Source organism: Bufo gargarizans, chromosome 10, assembly GCF_014858855.1.
Source record: "Bufo gargarizans isolate SCDJY-AF-19 chromosome 10, ASM1485885v1, whole genome shotgun sequence".
Classification (NCBI taxonomy): domain Eukaryota; kingdom Metazoa; phylum Chordata; class Amphibia; order Anura; family Bufonidae; genus Bufo; species Bufo gargarizans.
This window is the reverse complement of record NC_058089.1, coordinates 41240373-41264364: the sequence shown is the minus strand read 5'-3', so window position 1 is coordinate 41264364 and position 23992 is coordinate 41240373. Positions and strand designations below refer to the sequence as shown.

The 23992-nt window shown below is 43.5% G+C and overlaps 1 protein-coding gene across 1 annotated transcript in view; it reads left to right on the top strand.

The window, feature by feature from the left end:
• The window catches only part of LOC122920049 (solute carrier family 22 member 6-B-like), a 161231-nt gene that overhangs the window by 117815 nt on the left and 19424 nt on the right, over nucleotides 1-23992 (top strand). Inside the window, exons 6-9 of the mRNA XM_044269260.1 lie at nucleotides 5671-5789; nucleotides 6077-6291; nucleotides 15002-15110; nucleotides 15192-15392. Coding sequence (XP_044125195.1) covers nucleotides 5671-5789; nucleotides 6077-6291; nucleotides 15002-15110; nucleotides 15192-15392 — 644 coding nt within the window. The remainder of the gene's footprint in view (nucleotides 1-5670; nucleotides 5790-6076; nucleotides 6292-15001; nucleotides 15111-15191; nucleotides 15393-23992) is intronic.

The window sequence follows — 23992 nt, the reverse complement described above, 5'->3', positions numbered from 1 at the left end:
CATGTGGAAATGGGATAAGACAGTACACAGGGTGATAGCCAAACCACCCTCAGTTTGTATTCTCAGTGCAAATTGGATGATGAGGAGGAGCTGGAGATGGTTGCCTCCGCTATAGAGGGTAGTAACCATAGCAGGTTTATTCTGGGCCGAAGAGGAGTAAGAGGATGAGGAGAATGCTGTCCTCATCAGGAGGATTACTCTCAAAGTCTTGTCTGTTGGGGCTCTGGCACACATGGTTGACTTTATGTTATGCTGCCCTTCCAGTGACCATCACATTATACGCATTTTGGCCATTACCAATTACTGGTTGTTCACCCTTCTCGACCCCCGCTGCAAAGAGAACTGCTCATCTCTCATTCTTGTGGTGGAGAGGACTAGCAAAATGGTGCAATACCAGAAGGTCCTTGTGGAAAAATTGCACTAAAAATTTCCAGCTGACAACGTTGGCGGCAGAGTACGTAGTTCCTTGAGCAACTGAGGTGGGGAGATGAGGAGAACACACACCAGCGTTTTGTCAGAGCGGGTATATATATATGGGGGCATAATAACTTATAAGCGCATCCACCTGTCAACTGAAAATGCTGACCGGTTAACTCTTATCAAAATGACTTCTCTACTCCACTAGAGGAAAGAGGCTGACCATAAAGGCACTTTAAATGTGGCTTTTATGGTGTATTGAATACACCGTATTCCCATTCACCCCTTACACCACAAAAAAGGGTATATGGTTCAATCTTCCTTTTCTCGTCCTCCTCCTCCATCATGTCAACATGCTTTTTAGGTTGCCCTCGCTCCTAATGTTTTAGAGGGTCAGCTCAGCAGCAGGCCAACGCCCATAACTTGTTCCATGATCAGCTCAGCAGCATGCCCTCGCCCCTAATGTTTTAGAGAGTCGGCTCACCAGCAGACCCTCAACGATAATTTTTTCGATGGTCAGCTCAGCAGCAGGCACACGCCCATAATGTTTTTAGATGGTCAGATCAGCAAAAGGCCTTTGCCCCTAATGTTTTAGATGGTCAGCTCAGCAGCAGGCCCTCGCCCATAATGTTTTAGATGATCAGATCACAAGTAGGCACTCGCCCCTAATGTTTTAGATGGTCAGATCAGCAGCAGGCCCTCGCCAACAATGTTTTAGAGGTTCACCAGCAGGCCCTTGCTCCTAATGTTTTTGAGGGTCACCAGCAGGCCATCATAATTTTTCAAGGGTGTGTATGATGCCCCCCTTTATGTGTAATATAGGGTGCATTGGAGTGCCGGTTCCTTGTAATTTTTGGCAGCCCTTTCAATTAGTGCATAGGCTTTAGTGTAGGAGTCCCGCTACCTGAACAATTGTACCACAATGTGAATGAGGCCATCCTTTATGTGATATACAGGTTGTATCAGAGTGCCTCTTCCTTGTAATTTTTGACAGCACTTGCACTTTATATACAAACCGGATTCCAAAAAAGTTGGGACACTAAACAAATTGTGAATAAAAACTGAATGCAATGATGTGGAGATGGCAAATGTCAATATTTTATTTGTAATAGAACGTAGATGACAGATCAAACGTTTAATCCGAGTAAATGTATAATTTTAAAGGAAAAATAGGTTGATTTAAATTTTCACGGTGTCAACAAATCCCCAAAAAGTTGGGACAAGTAGCAATAAGAGGCTGGAAAAGGTAAATTTGAGCATAACGAAGAGCTGGAAGACCAATTAACACTAATTAGGTCAATTGGCAACATGATTGGGTATAAAAAGAGCTTCTCAGAGTGGCAGTGTCTCTCAGAAGCCAAGATGGGTAGAGGATCACCAATTCCCACAATGTTGCGCAGAAAGATAGTGGAGCAATATCAGAAAGGTGTTACCCAGCGAAAAATTGCAAAGACTTTGCATCTATCATCATCAACTGTGCATAACATCATCCGAAGATTCAGAGAATCTGGAACAATCTCTGTGTGTAAGGGTCAAGGCCGTAAAACCATACTGGATGCCCGTGATCTCCGGGCCCTTAAACGACACTGCACCACAAACAGGAATGCTACTGTAAAGGAAATCACAGAAAGGGCTCAGGAATACTTCCAGAAACCATTGTCAGTGAACACAATCCACCATGCCATCTGCCGTTGCCAGCTGAAACTATGCAGTGCAAAGAAGAAGCCATTTCTAAGCAAGATCCACAAGCTCAGGCGTTTTCACTGGGCCAGGGATCATTTAAAATGGAGTGTGGCAAAATAGAAGACTGTTCTGTGGTCAGACGAGTCACGATTCGAAGTTCTTTTTGGAAATCTGGGACGCCATGTCATCCGGACCAAAGAGGACAAGGACAACCCAAGTTGTTATCAACGCTCAGTTCAGAAGCCTGCATCTCTGATGGTATGGGGTTGCATGAGTGCGTGTGGCATGGGCAGCTTGCATGTCTGGAAAGGCACCATCAATGCAGAAAAATATATTCAGGTTCTAGAACAACATATGCTCCCATCCAGACGTCATCTCTTTCAGGGAAGACCCTGCATTTTTCAACAAGATAATGCCAGACCACATTCTGCATCAATCACAACATCATGGCTGCGTAGGAGAAGGATCCGGGTACTGAAATGGCCAGTCTGCAGTCCAGATCTTTCACCTATAGAGAACATTTGGAGCATCATAAAGAGGAAGGTGCAACAAAGAAGGCCCAAGACGATTGAACAGTTAGAGGCCTGTATTAGACAAGAATGGGAGAGCATTCCTATTTCTAAACTTGAGAAACTGGTCTCCTCGGTCCCCAGACGTCTGTTGAGTGTTGTAAGAAGAAGGGGAGATGCCACACAGTGGTGAAAATGGCCTTGTCCCAACTTTTTGGGGATTTGTTGACACCATGAAATTCTGATTCAACATATTTTTCCCTTAAAATTGTACATTTTCTCAGTTTAAACTTTTGTTCCGTGATTTATGTTCTATTCTAAATAAAATATTAGAAGTTGGCACCTCCACATCATTGCATTCAGTTTTTATTCACGATTTGTACAGTGTCCCAACTTTTTTGGAATCCGGTTTGTACAAGTAAATATACAGGAAAGAATGTTTCCTAACAATTTTTGCTCTAAAATCGATTTTATCTTCCGTTTTGTGCGTATTATTGTCAGTCTGTAAAATTGGCATACTACTCGGACAACATCGTTCCCAGCAGCGACCTGGGAGTTCAAGATGCATTCGGATATTTTCCCCACGCTGTTCCCGAACCATTTCAGTGGTGTTTTCATCAATTTCTGAACTTTCCATGTGAACCAGACACCCTCCCCTCTTCAAAGCAGGGGGTGCCTGGTTTAATGCTCGGGTTCTCCCATTGACTTCCATTGTGCTCGGTAGAGTTCCCGAGGTGTTATACTCGAGCACTTTGGTGCTCGATCAACACTACTGATGAGTCTGCGCAAAAGAAACCACTCAGCAGATCAGTTGTTAATCTGCTTCTAGCAGCAAATATTCTACTGGCTTTTTCCCTAACTACAGCTGAGCAAGGTGGTTAGCGACAATAGCAGGAACTTTGTGGCTGCTCTACATTTCGGGAACATAACACAACATGCTAACTGCATGACGCATGTGATAAATTTAGTGGTGCAAACTTTGTGAAAAAGTATTGTGGCTTGCAGAAGATGCTTGCCATGTCCAGGAGACTGTCTGCGCATTTTAGCCATTCTTATGTGGATAAGAACGCCTTTCTGGACTTGCAGCAACAGAATGGTCTACAATTGCATCACTTGATTTGCGATGTTCCAACTCATTGGAATTCCACCTTGGGTATGCTGGAGCATCTGTATAAGCAGCATTAGGCTTCATTCACACGTCCGTGAAACACCGGACTGGCATCCTGCTTAGTACAGGAGCACACACAGTACAGTAATACACTCGTATGATCTATACGAGTATAACACTGTACTGCGGTTGTGCACAAAGCACACAGCGTCATAGCAACCAATGAAGCCGTGCTCTCCTGCACTAAGCAGGGTGCCAGTCCAGTATCTCATGGACCATGACGTGTGAATGAAGCCTAAAGCAGTGAATTATTACATCATGCACCAGACTACCACAGCAGGGAGCATGTGTTATTGGCAACTCATCAGTGACACATGTCACATACTCAGGCCCTTCGGAGAGACCACCAGATTTGACAGTAGGAATTACTGCAGAATAAACAGTGTCACCCACCTGACAATCTCTGCATCTTGTTGACCACCCTGTAGCTGTTGATGACCCGTGTGGACAAAGTTCCATGGAGAAGGAAGTGGAGGAGGATGAGGAGATACCACTGGAGGAGGAGAAGCAGGGGGAAGAGGAGTTGGTGGTGGGGAAGAATGAAGCTGATTATGATGATGACACTGGTTATGATGACCAATTATTGCTGTGGGAGACAAAACAGGAATAAACTTGGCCCTTGGGCATGCTAGTGACAGGCGTATTGTTAGAATCAATCAAACTGCTGATCATTGAATAGCTATGCTTTCTCCAGCATTTACCTTTTTCCCTGACATCATGGACTTCTGGGCAGGCAGATTGGAACAGTGGTCAGAGCTAGCCTAGTTTGCTCTCACTGTACTGTCTTGCCCAGCCTCCGGTGTCATCTCAGAGAGGGTTTTCAGAGTGGCAGGTGACATTGTGACACCTAAACAGTAAAACTTTTCCTCCTCAAGTGTACGAAACATCATAATTATCAAAATGAATGAGGCATGGATCCATAAGGATTTTAACACATCTCTGGCTGAGGCCAATGAATGGATCTGCCATTGCTGATGGTGGCTATTTATAGCAAGCCCCGATCATGCCACTGCTGCTGTCTGCCTGCCATAGTGTTCCATACCATCACCACTACTGCTGCTACTGCACCTACTGCCACTACCATTACTTTTACACCGCTAGACCTCTACTGCCTTGCCACTACTACTACCCTTTCACAGAGCAGCATAACTACTGTCTTATCTATTAGGATCCATGATGTGCTTCTACTGCTTCCACTGTTATTGCTGCCACTACACAGCTAACCCTTTCCACATCCACACTGTAATGATGCTGATCCCTAAAAAGTATAATTTTTTTAATGCTTATTCAAAACAAGCCACTGTATTTTTCAGATAACATGGTGTATGCTGAAACATGTATATAGCCATAGCTGTATATGTCAGTATCACTCTGACATTATTTGCTATTGCTGTCATTGCATCAAAGAGTTTAAAATAAGTGGAAGCGGGATTAAAAAATATTGAAAGAATAAAAAATAGAGAGAATTGCAAAAGAGAAAAAAGACGAGACACCAATTGTCAAGCTACTTGGATCACTTTTGATGTGGGTAGAATGGATTCTGAGCCAAATCAAATTTTTGATTTGTTAGAATCAAATCAGAAAAATCAAAATTTAAATGAATTTCAAGAAATTTGCTTATCTATAACAAAAATTAACTATTTTCACACAGCTTTAATCCAATTCTTGAGAGCTTGATGGGAGAAATAAATTCATACCTTTTCTTTACTTTTCTTATATGTTGCTGTGTTATAACCCAATTTTGTATTTTTTTGTACTTGTAGTGGTTTATTGAAATCAATGTGAAACTATGAATTGTCCTTCTAGTTTTTTGCTCAGACTGCTCATGCCTTCCATGCTTAAAGGACAGTTGTAAAGTAATATTTGATCAGTTACTCCATTTCTTCCTCTTAGACAATTAAATACGACATGCAAAGGGAAATAAATGCTTCTCGAGGAAGTAGTTATTCTCTGTTGGATCTGATAAGGACACCTGTGGTGCGTTGGATATCTTTTTGTATATGTTGTACTTGGTAAGTATGAAGATCAATTGTATACTTTTAAATAAATATTGTGTTAGTCCTAATTTGGTTGTGCAAAGTTTCAAAACTTATCCCATATCTATAAGAATGGAGTGATGTTCAAATATGCGCTTCTTTCTTTTCAGTGACCAACACTCCATTAACACAGGGAAACATATGACTCATGGGTGGATGCCCACCATTTAGACACATCCTTTATTCTTTTGAATGGAATTTGGCACAACTTCTTTAAGATCCACCAGTCTATCGCATATAATGGTCTTGTTCTCTGCTCTTAGGTTCTCCACCAGCTTTGCTTATTATGGTCTAGCAATGGACCTTCAGAAATTTGGACTGAGCATCTATATTGTTCAGATTATCTTTGGAACAGTTGATATCCCAGCCAAGTTTTTCTCCTATTTTGTGATGACACACATGGGACGCCGTGTTCTACAAGCTGCTAGTTTGATTTTAGCGGGGATTTCAATTTTAGTGAATGTCTTTGTTCCTGAAGGTAATCCATTTTTTTATTATTGTGATTTTTTTTGTTTGTTTTATTATAGAGAATCAGTCTTCAGCGACCTCCCTATCACACTGTTTGCATATATACATAGCTGTGGTTCACTTGTTTTTCTTTTGTTGATCTGAGGCTCTGTTCCTAAATTATGATATTTTGACTTCATGTGCAAATTAGCCCTTTGGTGCAATGATCTTGCTCATTTTGCACCCAATCTTTGCTCCTTTCTGTGGTCAGCCTCTTTGTCACTGCTTCGCTACTGGCCATGTCAATCAAAGCAGCAAGGGAGGAGCTCGCCATAAAAATGAACAGAGCTTGGGTGCAACAACAGCAATAGTGATGCCCTTGTTGCACCAATGTGTTAAGAAAAAAAGTATCATAACTCTGCTCTGGAACAGAGTCTCACATCAACAAAAGAAAAACTACAGACTTTGGTATATAGTGGCTCACCTTTCTTGTCATTGTGGTAATGATGCTCTGCTATAAGTGATTCACCTAATCCCTTTCTATTGTATTAATATAAATTATTTAGCAGGCACTCATCATCTGTACTTCATACACATCATCTGTACTTCATACACTCAAATGTCAGCGTCCCACATGGTAGTTTGCGGTCACGTGACTTCGCTGCAAATATGTACTGGGGAAAAACAAAGATCTTCTGTTAGTCTTTCTTTAATCTTTCAGATTTTTTCAAGTGCGCACTTTTAAATCCTGCAGATTATATATTCAGTAGTTTGGTTTCTTATCCACGCCAAACTACCGAATATATAATCTGCAAGACTTTCAAGTGCGCACTTGAGAAAAATAGGAAAGAGTAAAGAAAGATGAACAGAAGATCTTTGTTTTTCTGCAGTACATATTCACAGAGAAGTCACGTGACCACAAACTACCACGTGGGACGCCGACATTTGAGTGCAATAACAGTGCATCACGAAAGTGAAGTAAGTGAAATCAAGTCTTTCATAAGTAGAGACAATCGAACATCTAAATAATTCGCAAGAAAAAAATCGTATCAATAATTCGAGGGATGTCATATCGATAAGAGTCACACTGTTCGTCTATCGACCTTAAATGGTCAGCTGCATTGTCATTCTGCGCAAGTGTTTTTCATCTGAAACTATAAAACTACTATAGTGGACTGAGTCAAGAGACATCGCCAAATCATTATAGCATACCTGGATGACTATACACATTACTGCATGACACAAGAGTTGAACAACTTCAAGTGCGACCACCAATGCACTTTTTATAAATATAAATTACTACTAAAACTGGACTTTCAATTGACCTACTGCATGGATTCTAATGGTATCATTTGACATATTATCTCATGTTTTATCAGATATTGCAAGATTGTATCGGATGTTAGTTTTTATCTGATTATACCATATGTTGCAAGATTTTTATTGGATGTTGGTTCTTATCTGATGTTATACGATTTTACCACATGGTCTTAATTGATGTTGTGTTGATTTTACTTGTTCTAATAATTTTTATTTTTTATTTTTAGTATATGACAAATTTATTATTACGTCACAATAAATATTTTGTGTATGAAGTACAGATGCTGAGTGCCTGCTAATCAATTTATATTAAAAGAAAAACTATGTCTTAATCAGGTGAACCACAGCTACATGTCTATGCAAACAGTTTAATAGGGAGGTCGCTGGTGATAGATCCGCTTTAAGCAGGGCCGGTGCAAGGATTTTACACACACAAGCGAAGCTATATTTTGGCGCCCCCCCCATTATGTGACATGGAGGGGGATGAGAAACGTGACATGGAGGGGGATGAGAAACGTGACATGGAGGGGGATGAGAAACATGACATGGAGGGGAATGAGAAACATGACATGGAGGGGGATGAGAAACGTGACATGGAGGGGAATGAGAAACGTGACATGGAGGGGAATGAGAAACATGACATGGAGGGGGATGAGAAATGTGACATGGAGGGGGATGAGAAACGTGACATGGAGGGGGATGAGAAACATGACATGGAGGGGAATGAGAAACGTGACATGGAGGGGAATGAGAAACGTGACATGGAGGGGGATGAGAAATGTGACATGGAGGGGGTTGAGAAACGTGACATGGAGGGGGTTGAGAAACCTGACATGGAGGGGGTTGAGAAACGTGACATGGAGGGGGTTGAGAAACGTGGCATTTTGGGGTGGTTGAGAAACGTGACATGGAGGAGGTTGAGAAACGTGACATGGAGGAGGTTGAGAAACGTGACATGGAGGGGGTTGAGAAACGTGACATGGAGGGGTTTGAGAAACGTGACATGGAGGGGTTTGAGAAACGTGATATGGAGGGGTGATGTGACATAAAGGGGGAGAAATGTGACATTTCTCCCCCTCCATGGCAAATTTAAACCCCCTCCATGGCACATTCCCCCCCCCCCCCCATTAATGTTGTGTAAAAATAAACATTATGCTCCTCACCTGACCTGTTCCCGTCTGCAGCAGCTCCCCTTCTCCTCTATGTGGTCCTGGTATCTTCTCTCTGTGCTCCCAACAATACTTTGAGGACCTTTCCCACTCAGCCAATCAGTGGCTGCAGCTGTGTCATGTGTCAGACCAGTGATTGGCCCAGCGAGAAATCACTGCCCTGACACGTGGCACAGCTGCGGCCACTGATTGGCAGAGTGGGAAAGGTCCCTAAAATACTTGTCAGGACTCGGGAGCCCAGAGAGAAGATATGAGGACCATCACACAGAGGAGAACAGCTGCAGGAGGCCGGCGGCATGCAAGTGATTAATAAAAAATAGTTAAATTTTTCCGCCCCCCCTTCTCAGCGCCCTAAGGCAGCCGCTTAGTCTGCCTTATTATAGCACCAGGCCTGGCTGTAAGTTGACTGTAGAAAGGAAGATGTCTCACCAATAATCCACATTCATTAGAGCGCAGATTAGATTGTGTTATGGAGAAAACAATTCTTTTTCTGTGAGTGGGATGGGTCATATTTTTCCAGTACCTTGTTTGTGTGCTACAGTGTGGTTCTATTTATTGGAACAATTAGTTACTGCCTCCCAGCATGAAAAATGTCTTGACCAAATAATCAGATGATTCTGCAGTATTGAGCCATGAATGGGTAGTATTAACTTTATTTACATAGTTTATACGGCTGAAAAAAGACATCTGTCCATCCAGTTCAGCCTGTTATCCTGCAAGTTGTTCCAGAGAAACAAACAAAAAAAAAATAATATATATACAGTACAGACCAAAAGTTTGGACACACCTTCTCATTCAAAGAGTTTTCTTTATTTTCATGACTATGAAAATTGTTGATTGACACTGAAGGCATCAAAACTATGAATTAGCACATGTGGAATTATATACATAACAAAAAAGTGTGAAACAACTGAAAATATGTCATATTCTAGGTTCTTCAAAGTAGCCACCTTTTGCTTTGATTACTGCTTTGCACACTCTTGGCATTCTCTTGATGAGCTTCAAGAGGTAGTCACCTGAAATGGTTTTCACTTCATAGGTGTGCCCTGTCAGGTTTAATAAGTGGGATTTCTTGCCTTATAAATGGGGTTGGGACCATCAGTTGGGATGTGGAGAAGTCAGGTGGATACACAGCTGATAGTCCTACTGAATAGACTGTTAGAATTTGTATTATGGCAAGAAAAAAGCAACTAAGTAAAGAAAAACGAGTGGCCATCATTACTTTAAGAAATGATGGTCAGGCAGTCTGAAAAATTGGGAAAACTTTGAAAGTGTCCCCAAGTGCAGTCACAAAAACCATCAAGCGCTACAAAGAAACTGGCTCACATGCGGACCGCCCCAGGAAAGGAAGACCAAGAGTCACCTCTGCTGCGGAGGATAAGTTCATCCGAGTCACCAGCCTCAGAAATCGCAGGTTAACAGCAGCTCAGATTAGAGACCAGGTCAATGACACACAGAGTTCTAGCAGCAGACACATCTCTAGAACAACTGTTAAGAGGAGACTGTGTGAATTAGGCCTTCATGGTAGAATATCTGCTAGGAAACCACTGCTAAGGACAGGCAACAAGCAGAAGAGACTTGTTTGGGCTAAAGAACACAAGGAATGGACATTAGACCAGTGGAAATCTGTGCTTTGGTCTGATGAGTCCAAATTTGAGATCTTTGGTTCCAACCACCATGTCTTTGTGCGACGCAGAAAAGGTGAATGGATGGACTCTACATGCCTTGTTCCCACCGTGAAGCATGGAGGAGGAGGTGTGATGGTGTGGGGGTGCTTTGCTGGTGACACTGTTGGGGATGTATTCAAAATTGAAGGCATACTGAACCAGCATGGCTACCACAGCATCTTGCAGCGGCATGCTATTCCATCCGGTTTGGACCATCATTTATTTTTCAACAGGACAATGACCCCAAACACACCTCCAGGCTGTGTAAAGGCTATTTGACCATGAAGGAGAGTGATGGGGTGCTGCGGCAGATGACCTGGCCTCCACAGTCACCAGACCTGAACCCAATCGAGATGGTTTGGGGTGAGCTGGACTGCAGAGTTAAGGCAAAAGGGCCAACAAGTGCTAAGCATCTCTGGGAACTCCTTCAATACTGTTGGAAGACCATTTCAGGTGACTACCTCTTGAAGCTCATCAAGAGAATGCCAAGAGTGTGCAAAGCAGTAATCAAAGCAAAAGGTGGCTACTTTGAAGAACCTAGAATATGACATTTTCAGTTGTTTCACACTTTTTGTTATGTATATAATTCCACATGTGTTAATTTATAGTTTTGATGCCTTCAGTGTGAATCTACAATTTTCATAGTCATGAAAATAAAGAAAACTCTTTGAATGAGAAGGTGTGTCCAAACTTTTGGTCTGTACTGTATATATATATATATATATATATATATATATATATATATTTATTTGCAAAAAAGGCCAAGTCAGCACTCAAATATCCGTGAAAAACAGGGGGTATTTTATTAACCCATGTGGTAACAGCAATGTTTCAGCTCACTCCATGGAGCCTTTGTCAAGCCATAATACATAGTGCAAAATCAAGTGCTTATATAGCATTCATGATTAACAGAGTGATTACATGATTATATATCAATATCCATAAAAACTGTGTTAAAAACAGTATACAAAAGGTGTACATGATTTTATCTCAGTGGAAACAAACAATAAATCATAAAGTGCTATGTGCCAATGTTGTGTTCATAAATTCATATGTTTACAATACATATCATAAAAAAACTTTCATTAAGCAATATCGCATCTCAGGTGTACATGATTGTGTTAATTAAAAACAAATAGCTAATTTAATCAAAAGTTCTCACATCTAGCTTGAGACGGCAGGACCTGGTCAGCGTCCGAGATTTCGTATTGCGCAGGCGTAGAGTACTTCTCATCACGCGAGAATATCCTATCACATAGAAAACATAGGCGCCCGCAACCAAGATGGCAACCTAGCACTAAGTGTCAACTGAGCATGCTCCAGCCCATAGTAAGGTGGATGCAGTCTGCCGATCACATGACGAATTGACATGACTGCCATTCACACCAACGAACAATCCATACTGCAATATTTCTTTAATAATTACTTAAGGAGGAGAGTCAAAAAATAGTATAATTCGGGCTAGTGGCGTCCCGCCATTATCACCCTTTTCAGAAATAGATGCTAAATTACATTTAAATACACTGACTCGAACATAGTGCTCGATCACACTCAGTGTTCGGCTGAGCATAGCGATGCTCGATCAACACTAAAGTCTGCTTTGTTCACAGGAGCCCAGAACTGTGCACAGTACTCCATGTGTGGTCTGACTAGTGATTTGTATAGTGGTAGGACTATGTCCTCATCACGGCATCTATACCCCTTTTGATGCAACCCATTATCTTATCGGCATTGGTAGCAGCTGCCTGACACTGGTTTTTACAGCTTAGTTTACTGTTCACTAAAATTCCTAGGTCCTTTTCCATGTCAGTGTTACCCAGTGTTTTACCATTTAGTATGTACGGGTGACTTGCATTATTCCTTCCCATGTGCATAACCTTACATTTATCAGTGTTAAACCTCAACTGCCACTTCTCTGCCTAAGCTTCCAATCTATCCAGATCCCTCTGTAGCAGTATAGTGTCCTCTTCCGTGTTAATTACTTTACACAGTTTAGTTTCATCTACAAAAATTTATATTTTACTGTGCAAGCGTTCTACAAGATCATTCATAAATATAGTGAAGAGATTAGGGCCCAAGACTGACCCCTGTGGTACCCCACTGGTGACAGTGACCCAATCTGAGTGTGTACCATTAATAACCACCCTCTGAGCCAGTTAGTTACCCACATACAGACGTTTTCTCCCAGTCCAAACATTCTCATTTTATATACAAACCTTTTATGTGGTACAGTGTCAAATGCTTTAGAGAAGTACAGATACACGACATCCATTGATTCGCTGCGGTCGAGTCTAGAATTTACCTCCTCATAGAAACTGATTAAATTAGTTTGACATTATTCCTCATGAAGCCATGCTGATATGGCGCTATTTGCTTATTTTCATTGGGGTACTGCAAGATAACATCTCTTACCCACGACAGATGTTACTTATCGGCCTATAGTTTCCGGGCTCTGTTCTTGGACCCTTTTTGAATATTGACACCACATTTGTTATGTGCCAATCCTGTGGAACACTCCCTGTCAGTATAGATTCCTTAAATGTCAGAAATAAGGGTCTGGCTATGACATTACTTACTGTATTTATTGCTTTATAAGACTCACCTGATGATAAGACACACCTAGGTTTTTGTGGAGGAAAATAAGAAAAATATTTTGAACCAAAAGGTGTGCTTTTGGTGGGTTTTTAAGTAATGGTGGTCTGTGGATGACACTATTATGGGGGATCTGTGGATGATGCACTGTTATGGGGGCATCTGTGAATGATGCATTGTTATGGGTGAGCTGTGGAGGACACACTGATATGGGGGAGCTGTGGATGACACACTGATATGGGGGGAGCTGTGGATGACAGTTATGGGGGATCTGTGGATGACACTGTTATGGGGGATCTGTGGATGACACTGTTATGGGAGATCTGTGGATAACACACTGTTATGTCAGTAGCAGTGGTCAAGAAAGATCAGGTCTGTGGTGCCATAGAGGAGACATGAATGTACTGTAGGTGAACCAAGGATTACGTGACGGTAGTCAAGCAGAATCAGGTTTTAGTACAGTGAAAATCCCAAAGAATAGTCAAGATACACAGGTTATAGATCAGGTTTCTAGTTTACGTACTGTAGCACAAGCCAAACTAGGCTATGAAACACCCATAACTGGCACCACTTTATCATCATCTTAAATACACCACCCTTCAATTTGATGCCTCATGTGTATCTGCAGTAAGCCGGATTTGACTAATGCACACTGGCGCAATAATATGCACTGACTGGGTCAGGTGTAAATGATAGTTTAGAGTTTTTGTTCGTGACGCCAATTGCAGCGTGCGCAGGTTACAGTCTCAGGGCCCTTTAAAGGTGTTGCAACTCACGTACCAGGTGAGGAATGCCAGAGTGGTGTAATGTCTCTGTGTAGCAGTAGGTATAGTGTCAACTGTGTCTCTTACCTTGATGCGGCTGGACTCCTGGATCCTGGCTCACTTGCAATAAATGAGTGTTGCTAGTAGGAGTAATTGAGGAATAAATGAGATCCAGACTTGAAGTATAATTCAACTTATCTTTACTGAAAGCAGCATTAATCCATATGAGATACATCATTAGCATTTTGGGTCCCAGCAGGTATTTGGCAATGTATGGCATGGATCAATATCTCTTCTGCATCTAGCCTGTGCCTGGAGCTCTGGTGCAGGTTTAGTCGTCTGCTTATGGCTCTAATATGTGGCAGGAATCTGTCTTCTGCTCCATCTTCTGCTTGGTATGGGACTGACTAGCTGAGGAGGAATTTGGCTTCTCCTGGTCTCTGGATAGTTACTCACAGCTATGCTCACAGGGAATGGCTCTTTCTGGAGGTCTGGAGGTGGCTGCTTGCTTGTCAACCAGCTGAGGCTGAAGGCTCAGGCTGGGAATGGAAATCTTTGGCCTCAGCCAAGGCACAATCCTGGGTTGGGATCCCTAGAACTGGGAACTCCTACCAGCACAGCCTTCCCCAAGCAGGGGTAGCTGGCACACTAACTCTAACTTCCTTTCCTCCCCATGAGTCAGGACATGGGACCAGCCCAATTCTGCTCATAGAGGGGGATGCTGAACTGGGATAAACGATTCCAGTTTAGAAACACTAAACCGTCTAAGGTTCTGCTGACACATTGCTGCCACCTGCTGGTGTGCATGAAAATTACAGCAAATACATGTAATAGGCTCAGAAAATGCACATTATGAAGGATGTAATGTTAGATTATACAAGATGACAAGATAAATACACTTAACATGTGGTAGCAGGGTAAAAGAGTATAGTAACATAACTCTGGGATGTTGCATATCTACCTACCTAAATCCCTGCCAGACCCACAACGGCAGCAGGAGCATGGACAGGGGGATATGTTAGAAGATATTCATTTTGTATATTTCATGAAAGCTATGCTTTATCTATTGTCGTTGAGCATGATTGCTTTGAATCAAAACTAAATATCCTCTGCAAGTGGTTCTCATTGCTTTCATCTTTTTGTCTGCACAAAGGATTTATTTGGATAACTACTTGTACCTTATGTGGCATTCTGTTCCGAGTATCTTCAAGGGTATTGTCTTTTTTCAGGGTTTCAGACAGTGAGAACCTCAATGGCTGTTTTGGGGAAAGGATGTATAGCAGCATCTTTTTCCTGTCTATTTCTATACACTGGTGAATTGTACCCAACTGCCATCAGGTGAGCAGCCATGTGAGGTGGAGAACCTGTGAAATCTATAGATCCCATCTGAATGTACATTACCTATAATATTTTTTGCAGGCAGTCTGGTATGGGGCTAGGCACCATGATGGCTCGTCTTGGAGGAATAATTGCTCCACTGGTTCAGATGACGGCAGATTTTTATATTCATCTACCACTCATCATTTATAGCCTTTGTCCTATTCTTTCTGGCATTGCTTCATGCTTTCTTCCTGAGACACTAGGTGTGCCTCTGCCAGAGACCATACAAGAAGTAGAAAGGTTTGTACACTATTACTGTTTTATCTTATAAAGCATTTTCTTTTCTTTTCATACCGATCTTTATTACATAGCTTTATATATTTTGTTGTTTTAAATGAAGATGGGTCCTTATTGTATAGCATATATAACATTTATCTTTTTAAACTTCTTTAAAATTCCTGAATTCCAAATTTTGCCAGTGTGTGGAAAAATGACATGTATCTCACAACCACATGCTATGCATTGATCTATTGCTTCTCAGCATAATTCATAAACATGTACACATAGCACATAGTATATGTTTTATACAAAATCCATAGGCCTGCTCACCTCTTCAAGGTGGACTCTTTTGAATGAATCCCTACTCATGGTGACTACCATGACCGCAGCACAACACCTGCAGGGAGCTATACCCAGCAGCCCAACAACACCCCTGCTTATCAGGTTAAGGGCCCTTGCACATGACTGTATGCCCTCCGAGACATACGGTCTGTTAGCGGGCCATATGTCCAGGCCTGATGTGCACAGTATTACAGTAACCTATGATGCTGTGTGCTCTCGTGCACACGAACAATGTCAGTTCGGGACATATGGCCTGCTCATGTGTAAGGGCCCTAAGACCTCTTGGCACTGGATCCCACCAACCCACAGGCACATCACCTCAGAAGAAACAGCCACATTCAGCACCGCATCATATGAACAATTCTTAAAAGCTAACCTGTCCATATGGTGTCAGAAACGAGCACTATTCTAAAGAGACCTTTAAATAGCTAACATGCAAGTAGGTTAGGCCTTAGGCAGAATGTTTGGCCCTAAGTGGTATGCATGGCTCTTCACTTAGGATGGTGAAAGGATGGGGCAGAGTTGTAATTTAAGCAAGACAAACTTCTCAGTTCAGGTAACAAAATTGGTGATTACAGATTCTCGATGAGGGCATTGGCTTACTTAGAGGCAACAGACTTTTAGTGGCAACAGGAAAATATAACACAATGCCTTTATGAAGTAACAATTCATTCTTCCTCTGCATTGCGCCCAACTTCTGGGCAATGATGCTCTGGCTCTGCTCACCTCAGAGTGGCAGCAATAAAGATGGTTGTATCTGGAGTTATCACCACCGCTTCTTCTGTACAGGGAGCAGTACCACTGCATAGTCCCAATCAGTCACGGTATGCTCCATTTCTCAACATGCAGTATTGCACACAGTGTTTTATACAGGGTTGCTTATAGGCAGCACGCTAGCTGGTCTTGGTCACAGGCCTGACTATTATATAGGACTTTGTTGCTCTCAGCATGCATACTAGGATTCAAGATAAAAAAAGAAAAATAACTAGTGGAGTGTCACGGTATGGAAAGGAGGAAGGCAGAAGATGATAGCCCCCAGAAATCTATAGTCTCCCTAAGTGATGTAAAGGCAAAGAGCCTCCAAAGTCCAATGTGAGGAACCAGGGAAAAAGGAAAAAGGAAGGATCACAATAAAAAGGGATCGGCAGTTGCACAAAATGCCCGACTGATAATGGGTAATGGATGAAGAGAGGGGCTCTTAATAAAAACAGAAGATAAAATAAATATATCATTATTATTATTAAAAGCAATTACATCAGACTGATGAGTTATATATGAGAATATAACCCAGTTGGGTGTATATACACACTCTGTGTCTTACTCACTTCACCAGGAAGGGGGGCGCAAGATAAAGTCAAGACCCTTGACGCCAAACCCTCCCTCGCCGAGGTCACCTGTAGAATATTGGTCCCCTTGGTGTCCTTCAGATGGGTGACCCGGTAGACTATCAGTAGGATAAAAGTTTGTTTATTTCAAAACAGCTCGACGCGTTTGGGGGTATTCAAAACCCCTTCATCAGGAGCACAACATATCACATACCACATGGACGCTTACAAGAATATATAGTGTCCATCTACAAAAAAAAAGCAGCAGTAGTTACGCGTGATGGAGTACTCACCTCCGGTCCCATGACCCCAGAACGGGAAGTGCTCTACAATCGTGGAGCATATATTTAATATAATCAATTCATAATATTAGAACTATGTAAACAACTAGTACAGGACCAATAAATAGAGTTGAGCGGACAGCTGGATGTTCGGGTTCGGCCGAACTTCACAAAAAGTTTCGAGTTCGGAACCCGAACTTGACCCCGAACTCGAACCCCATTGCAGTCAATGGGGACCCGAACTTTTGAGTACTAAAATGGCTGTACAAATGTCATGGAAAGGGCTAGAGGGCTGCAAATGGCATCAAAATGTAGTTAAGAGCATGGCAAGTGCTCTGCAAACAAAAGTGGATAGGAAAATAACTTTACATAACATAAAATATTCTTAATCTAGGAGGATGAGGTCCATATGGAGTAGGAGGTTGAGGAGGCGGTGGATGTGTCGGTGTAGGTGGAAGCGGCGGTGGATGAGGAGGAGGTAGCCTACACTGCTTTTTGGTTTTAAATTTAATATATATATATTTTTAATTAGGTTACACCCTAAAACATTGGGAAATATAACCTGTGATAACCCCCCCCAGTCGTGCTAGACACACGTTCAGACAATACACTGGCTGCAGGGCAGGCCAGCACCTCCAAGGCGTAAAGGGCAAGCTCAGGCCATGTGCCCAATTTGGAGACCCAGAAGTTGCAGGGGGGAGAACCATCAGTCAGTTCACGTAGGCGTGTGCAAACATACTGCCCCACAATGACGCACGTCCCCGTGATGTTCACGATCCAATTGGATATCTGCTCTATCAACTTTCCATGTTCTTTTCTGAGCCTACCATGTTGATCATGGTTATCGGCGAATCAGGGTTCTACGCCAGAGAGGGAGCGTGAGAAAGAGAGACCTCATCCAAGGGAGGTCAATGGCCGCAATGGGATGAAGTGGAAATGTGGGACAAATCATTAAAGCAGAAGAATCGAAGGAAAGGGCCAATTAAAGACGAATTTTTGAAATTTAAGTCCCTGTCACCTTTGCAGAGCAGGGGTTTCTATGCAGCAAAATTGGTAAAATGTCACCTGACAATGTAACAGACTATTTTTTAAAATTTATGTTCCCGTAACCTATGCAGAGGTGTCCCCGTGACGTCCACCATCCATTTGGATATCTTCTCTATCAACTTGATTTCTTGTGTTTTTTTTCTAAGCCTACCATGTTTATAAGGGTTTCGTTGAATCAGGGTTCCACGCCGGAGAGAGAGTGTGAGAAAGAGAGACCACATCCAAGGGAGATAAATGGATGAAATTTTATTTTGATCGAACGGAAATATGGGAAAAGTTATTAAAGCAGAAGGATCGAAGGAAAGGGCCAATTAAAGCCAAATTTTTGAAATGTAAGTCCCGGTCACCTATGCAGAGTAGGGGTTTTTCATTGCCAGAAATGGGTTAATGTCACCCAGCAATGGAACAGATTATTTTTTAACATTTCGGTCCCTGCAGAGCAGCGGTTTATTCATGTCAAAAATTGTAAAATGTCAATTCAAGAATGTAACAGAAAAATTTATGAAATTTATTAACCTGTCTACTAGGTAGAGCAGGGATCTATCACAGCCCAAAATTGGTTAATTTCACCCGAATATTGAACAGACAAATTAGTGAAATGACATAAAATAAAATAGAAATACGTACAGAAAAAAATAAAAAATTTGATTTATGAGGTGGAGGTCCATATGGAGTAGGAGTTTGAGAAGGCGGTGGACGTAGAGGTGTAGGTGGAAGCAGCGGTGGAGGAGGACGAGGTAGCCAACACTGGTTTTTGGTTTTAATTTTTTTATATTTTTAATTAGGGAACACTCCAAAAGAGTGTGAAATATCCAAAGTACAAGAATGAGCAATTGCGCTGTAGTATAACAGTTAAGGCATGTCTATTTTGCACAAGGTACGGACAAGTCCTGTGGGATCCATGCCTGGTTCATTTTAATGAACGTGAGCTTGTCCACATTGGACAGGCGGCTGCACTTGTATGTGATAACGCCCCCTGCCGTGCTAAATACACGTTAGATAATACACTGGCTGCAGGGCAGGCCAGCACCTCAAAAGGCATAAAGGGCTAGCTCAGGCCATGTGCCAAATTTGGAGACCCAGAAGTTGAAGGGGGCAGACCCGTCATTCAGTAAGTGTAGGCGATTGCACACATACTGCTCCACCATGTTGGTAAAATGCTGCCTCCTGCTAAGACGTTCCACATCAGCTGGTGGTGCTGGTTGTTCTGGCATGCTTGTAAGCCGTGTACCGGGGTGGACTCCCCAGGATACAGCGAAGTCACAGACAAGGAAAGCGACACTGACAACAGCTTAATATACAAGAACAGAACCTTTACTTAGGCAAAAAGTAATAACACAGGCATAACCAAAATAATACAAATACGCATAGAAAACGCTATATCCCGGACCCACTGTCAATGTCCCTGCCCACTGGACAGGCCTAGCCGATGGTGGACACAGCAGAGCCTGCAAGTCGTGCTGTGCCACTACAGAGGACTGACCTAGCCGATGGCGGACACAGCAGAGCCTGCAGCGTTAATAGTGCGCCTCAGAACAGTCCAGAACAACCTGGCAATAACACAACCCTAACTAGCTATCTAATTTCAGGCCTAGACTTAGTATCTGTTTTTTAGGCGCCACTAGTGTAAAGCATGGAGTAAACGGGTGTACTGACCTTCGTCCGTTCTGGGCCCTAGGACGCCGCTTACCCGGGATGGCCACCAAGGTTTCAACAACCGTGCGGCCTTGCTTGATGATGAGGCTTTCTGTCAACACACTGAAACTGGTCTTCCTGGGACAATCTTTCTTTCAAAGGAATTCAGTAAGGAGACTACAGCTACTCTCCTTTCTTTGAGTGTCCATTCACTGCCGGATATCTGCAAGCCAGGATGGAATCGGATTCAGTCCCTCACAGCACAATCCTTACACCATGTCAGATCAACACTTCCTGGTTCACTCACACGCAGCAGATGAGTCATCACCTACTTTACATATGCAAATCCCAGAGTGTGCTGGTTGAAGCTGCAAAACAGTGGCCTCTAGTGCTCGGAATGCCAAATGACTGTTTAAGTACACTTTAAACATAAACCTTATACAGGCAGAAGTTATTCAAAATCTCACATGCCACCCCACTAGAAGTTGTCGCCCTCGGCAACTTTCCCCATACAAATCTCACATGCTGACAAAGCTTTTCCACATTTCGGCCATGCTAACCCTGCCTTCTGAGGTGCTGGCGGTGCCCCAGCTGCGTTGAAGACCTCTTCCTCTGCATTTGCCTTGTGATTCCCGCTGTCAGGTGGGAATGCCACCAGCAGCATGTCTACGAGCGTGCGGTTGTACTCACGCATCTTACGATCACGCTCCAGTGATGGAATTAAGGACGGTACGTTCAATGTGGGCAACTCGGCGGTCGTTGCGGAGACACTGCAGCATGTAATCGTTCATGTGTGACAGTCTGCCCAGAGGCAATGAAAAGCTATCCTCTGTGGGAGGTGTATCGTCTGTGTCCTCTGTATCCCCCCAGCCACGCACCATGAGCTGGTCTGGGTGCCACCCTGCTGTGAACAAGGTTCCTCCTCCTCCATCTCCTCCTCATCCTCCACCTCGTCATCCTCCAGAACTGTGCCCTGGCTGGACAATTGTGTATCTGGCGTTTGTGGGTGCAGGAACCCACCCTCGGAGCCACTTGTGAATGACTGACCTGAAACCCTACGAAATGATCCCTCTTCCTCCTCCTGTGCCACATCCTCTTCCATCATCGCCAGCAGAATTTTTTCAAGGAGGCATAGAAGTGGGATAGTAACGCTGAAAACGGCGTTATCAGCACTGGCCCTGTTGGTGGAGTACTCAAAACAGCACAACAAGATACACAGGTCTCGCATGGAGGCCCAGTCATTGGTGGTGAAGTGGTTCTGTTCCGCAGAGCGACTCACCCGTGCGTGCAGCAGCTGAAACTCCACTATCACCTGTTGCTGCTCGCACAGTCTGGCCAGCATGTGCAAGTTAGAGTTCCACCTTGTGGGCATGTCGCATATGAGGCGGTGAATGGGAAGGCTGAAGTTATACTGCAGTGCTGACAGGTGAGCAGCAGCAGGGTGAGAACGCCGAAAGCGCGCATAGGTGCCCGCACTTTATGCAGCAGCTCTGACATGTTGGGGTAATTTTTAAGGAATCTCCACCAAATTCAGCACGTGCCAGGCAAGGGATGTGTGCCAAACCGGCTAGTCTCAGAGCCGCTACGAGATTTCGCCCATTATCGCACACCACCAGGCCGGGCTTGAGGCTCACTGGCACCAACCACTCATTGGTCTGTTGTTCAAGGCCCGTCCATAGCTCCTGCGCGGTGTGGGGTTTGTTCCCCAAATAAATACGTTTTAAACCTTCCTGCTGTTGTTTACCCCTGGCTGTGCTGAAGTTGCTGGTGAAGGTGTTACGTTGACTGGATGAGGAGGCAGTAGAGGATGAGGAAGCGGAGTAGGAGGAGGAAACAACAGGAGGTAAACTGAAGCGCCCTGCAATCCTCGGTGGTGGAAGGACATGCGCCAAACTGCTATCCGTCTCAGGCCCAGCCACCACTGCATTTACCCAGTGTGCTGTTATTGAGATATAACATCCCTGACCGTGCTTACTGGTCCACGTATCCGTAGTGAGGTGAACCTTGCCACAGATGGAGTTGCGCAGTGCACACCTGATTTTGTCCCCCACTTGGTTGTGCAGGGAAGGGATGGCACGCCTGGAAAAGTAGTGGCGGCTGGGCACGACGTACTGTGGGACAACCACCGCCATAAGTCTTTTAAAACTCTCCTTCTCCACCAGATGAAATGACAGCATTTCAAAGGCCAGTAATTTTGAAATGCTGGCATTCAGGGCCAGGGATAGTGGGTGGGTATGGGGCTACTTCCTCTTCCGCTCCAGTGTGGACATTATGGAGATGCTTGGTGACCCAGGTGGTGGTGTTGCTGGAAGATCGTCTATTTGCGGGGTGGCAGGTGGCACTGTCACTCCAGAGGTGGATGAAGAGGCTGAGACTGCAGCAGAAGAGGAAGCAGGAGGAGCCAGAGACCTTTCTTGGTTTTTGAGGTGTCTACTCCACTGCAGCTCAGAATAAACAAACGCGGCCCTATCTGGGAAGGGTTTCTATAAATCACCAATATAAAGCCTGTTTAGGCTAATAACCTCACTTGTCATGATCAAAAAAACTAGGTTAAAAGTATCTCATGCCCTGTCAGTAGAGTTGAGCGAACACCTGGATGTTCGGGTTCGAGAAGTTCGGCCGAACATCCCGGAAATGTTCGGGTTCGGGATCCGAACCCGATCCGAACTTCGTCCCGAACCCGAACCCCATTGAAGTCAATGGGGACCCGAACTTTTCGGCACTAAAAAGGCTGTAAAACAGCCCAGGAAAGAGCTAGAGGGCTGCAAAAGGCAGCAACATGTAGGTAAATCCCCTGCAAACAAATGTGGATAGGGAAATGAATTAAAATAAAAATTAAATAAATAAAAATTAACCAAAATCAATTGGAGAGAGGTTCCATAGCAGAGAATCTGGCTTCCCGTCACCCACCACTGGAACAGTCCATTCTCAGATATTTAGGCCCCGGCACCCAGGCAGAGGAGAGAGGTCCCGTAACAGAGAATCTGTCTTCATGTCAGCAGAGAATTAGTCTGCATGTCATAGCAGAGAATGAGGCTTCACGTCAGCCACCACTGCAACAGTCCATTGGCATATATTTAGGCCCAGCACCCAGGCAGAGGAGGGAGGTCCCGTAACAGAGAATCTGTCTTCATGTCAGCAGAGAATTAGTCTGCATGTCATAGCAGAGAATGAGGCTTCACGTCAGCCACCACTGGAACAGTCCATTCTCAGATATTTAGGCCCCGGCACCCAGGCAGAGGAGAGAGGTCCCGTAACAGAGAATCTGTCTTCATGTCAGCAGAGAATTAGTCTGCATGTCATAGCAGAGAATGAGGCTTCACGTCAGCCACCACTGCAACAGTCCATTGGCATATATTTAGGCCCAGCACCCAGGCAGAGGAGAGAGGTCCCGTAACAGACAATCTGGCTTCATGTCAGCAGAGAATCAGTCTGCATGTCATAGCAGAGAATCAGGCTTCACGTCACCCACCACTGCAACAGTCCATTGTCATAAATTTAGGCCCAGCACTAGTGTTGAGCGGCATGTCCCATATTCGAATTCGCGAAATTTTGTGAATATTCGAAAGAATATTCGTAAAATATTCGCGATTATTCAAATTCGTTATTATTTCGCATATGCGATAATTCGAATTATCGCATAATACATATGCTATGCAAAATTCACATGTGCGCTAATGAAATCGCCTTACGAAGATTCGCAACTCAATTCAATCACTAATGTATGAATGCAATGCCCTTTGCCTCTGTTCTGGGACAAGTGTAGATATTCGCATGTGCGCTAATAAAATCGCCTTACGAAGATTCGCACCTCAATCACTTTCTAGGGAATGTGAGACTTTTGGGAATCAATCGAGATACAGTGGGGGGTGATGACAGTAGTTGACAGAGTACAGATCAATGTAATCTGTAAGGTGGAAAGTAAAATAAAAAATACGAATATTCGTAAATCGAATTTTACGAAGTTCTACGTATTCGCGAATATGGTGCT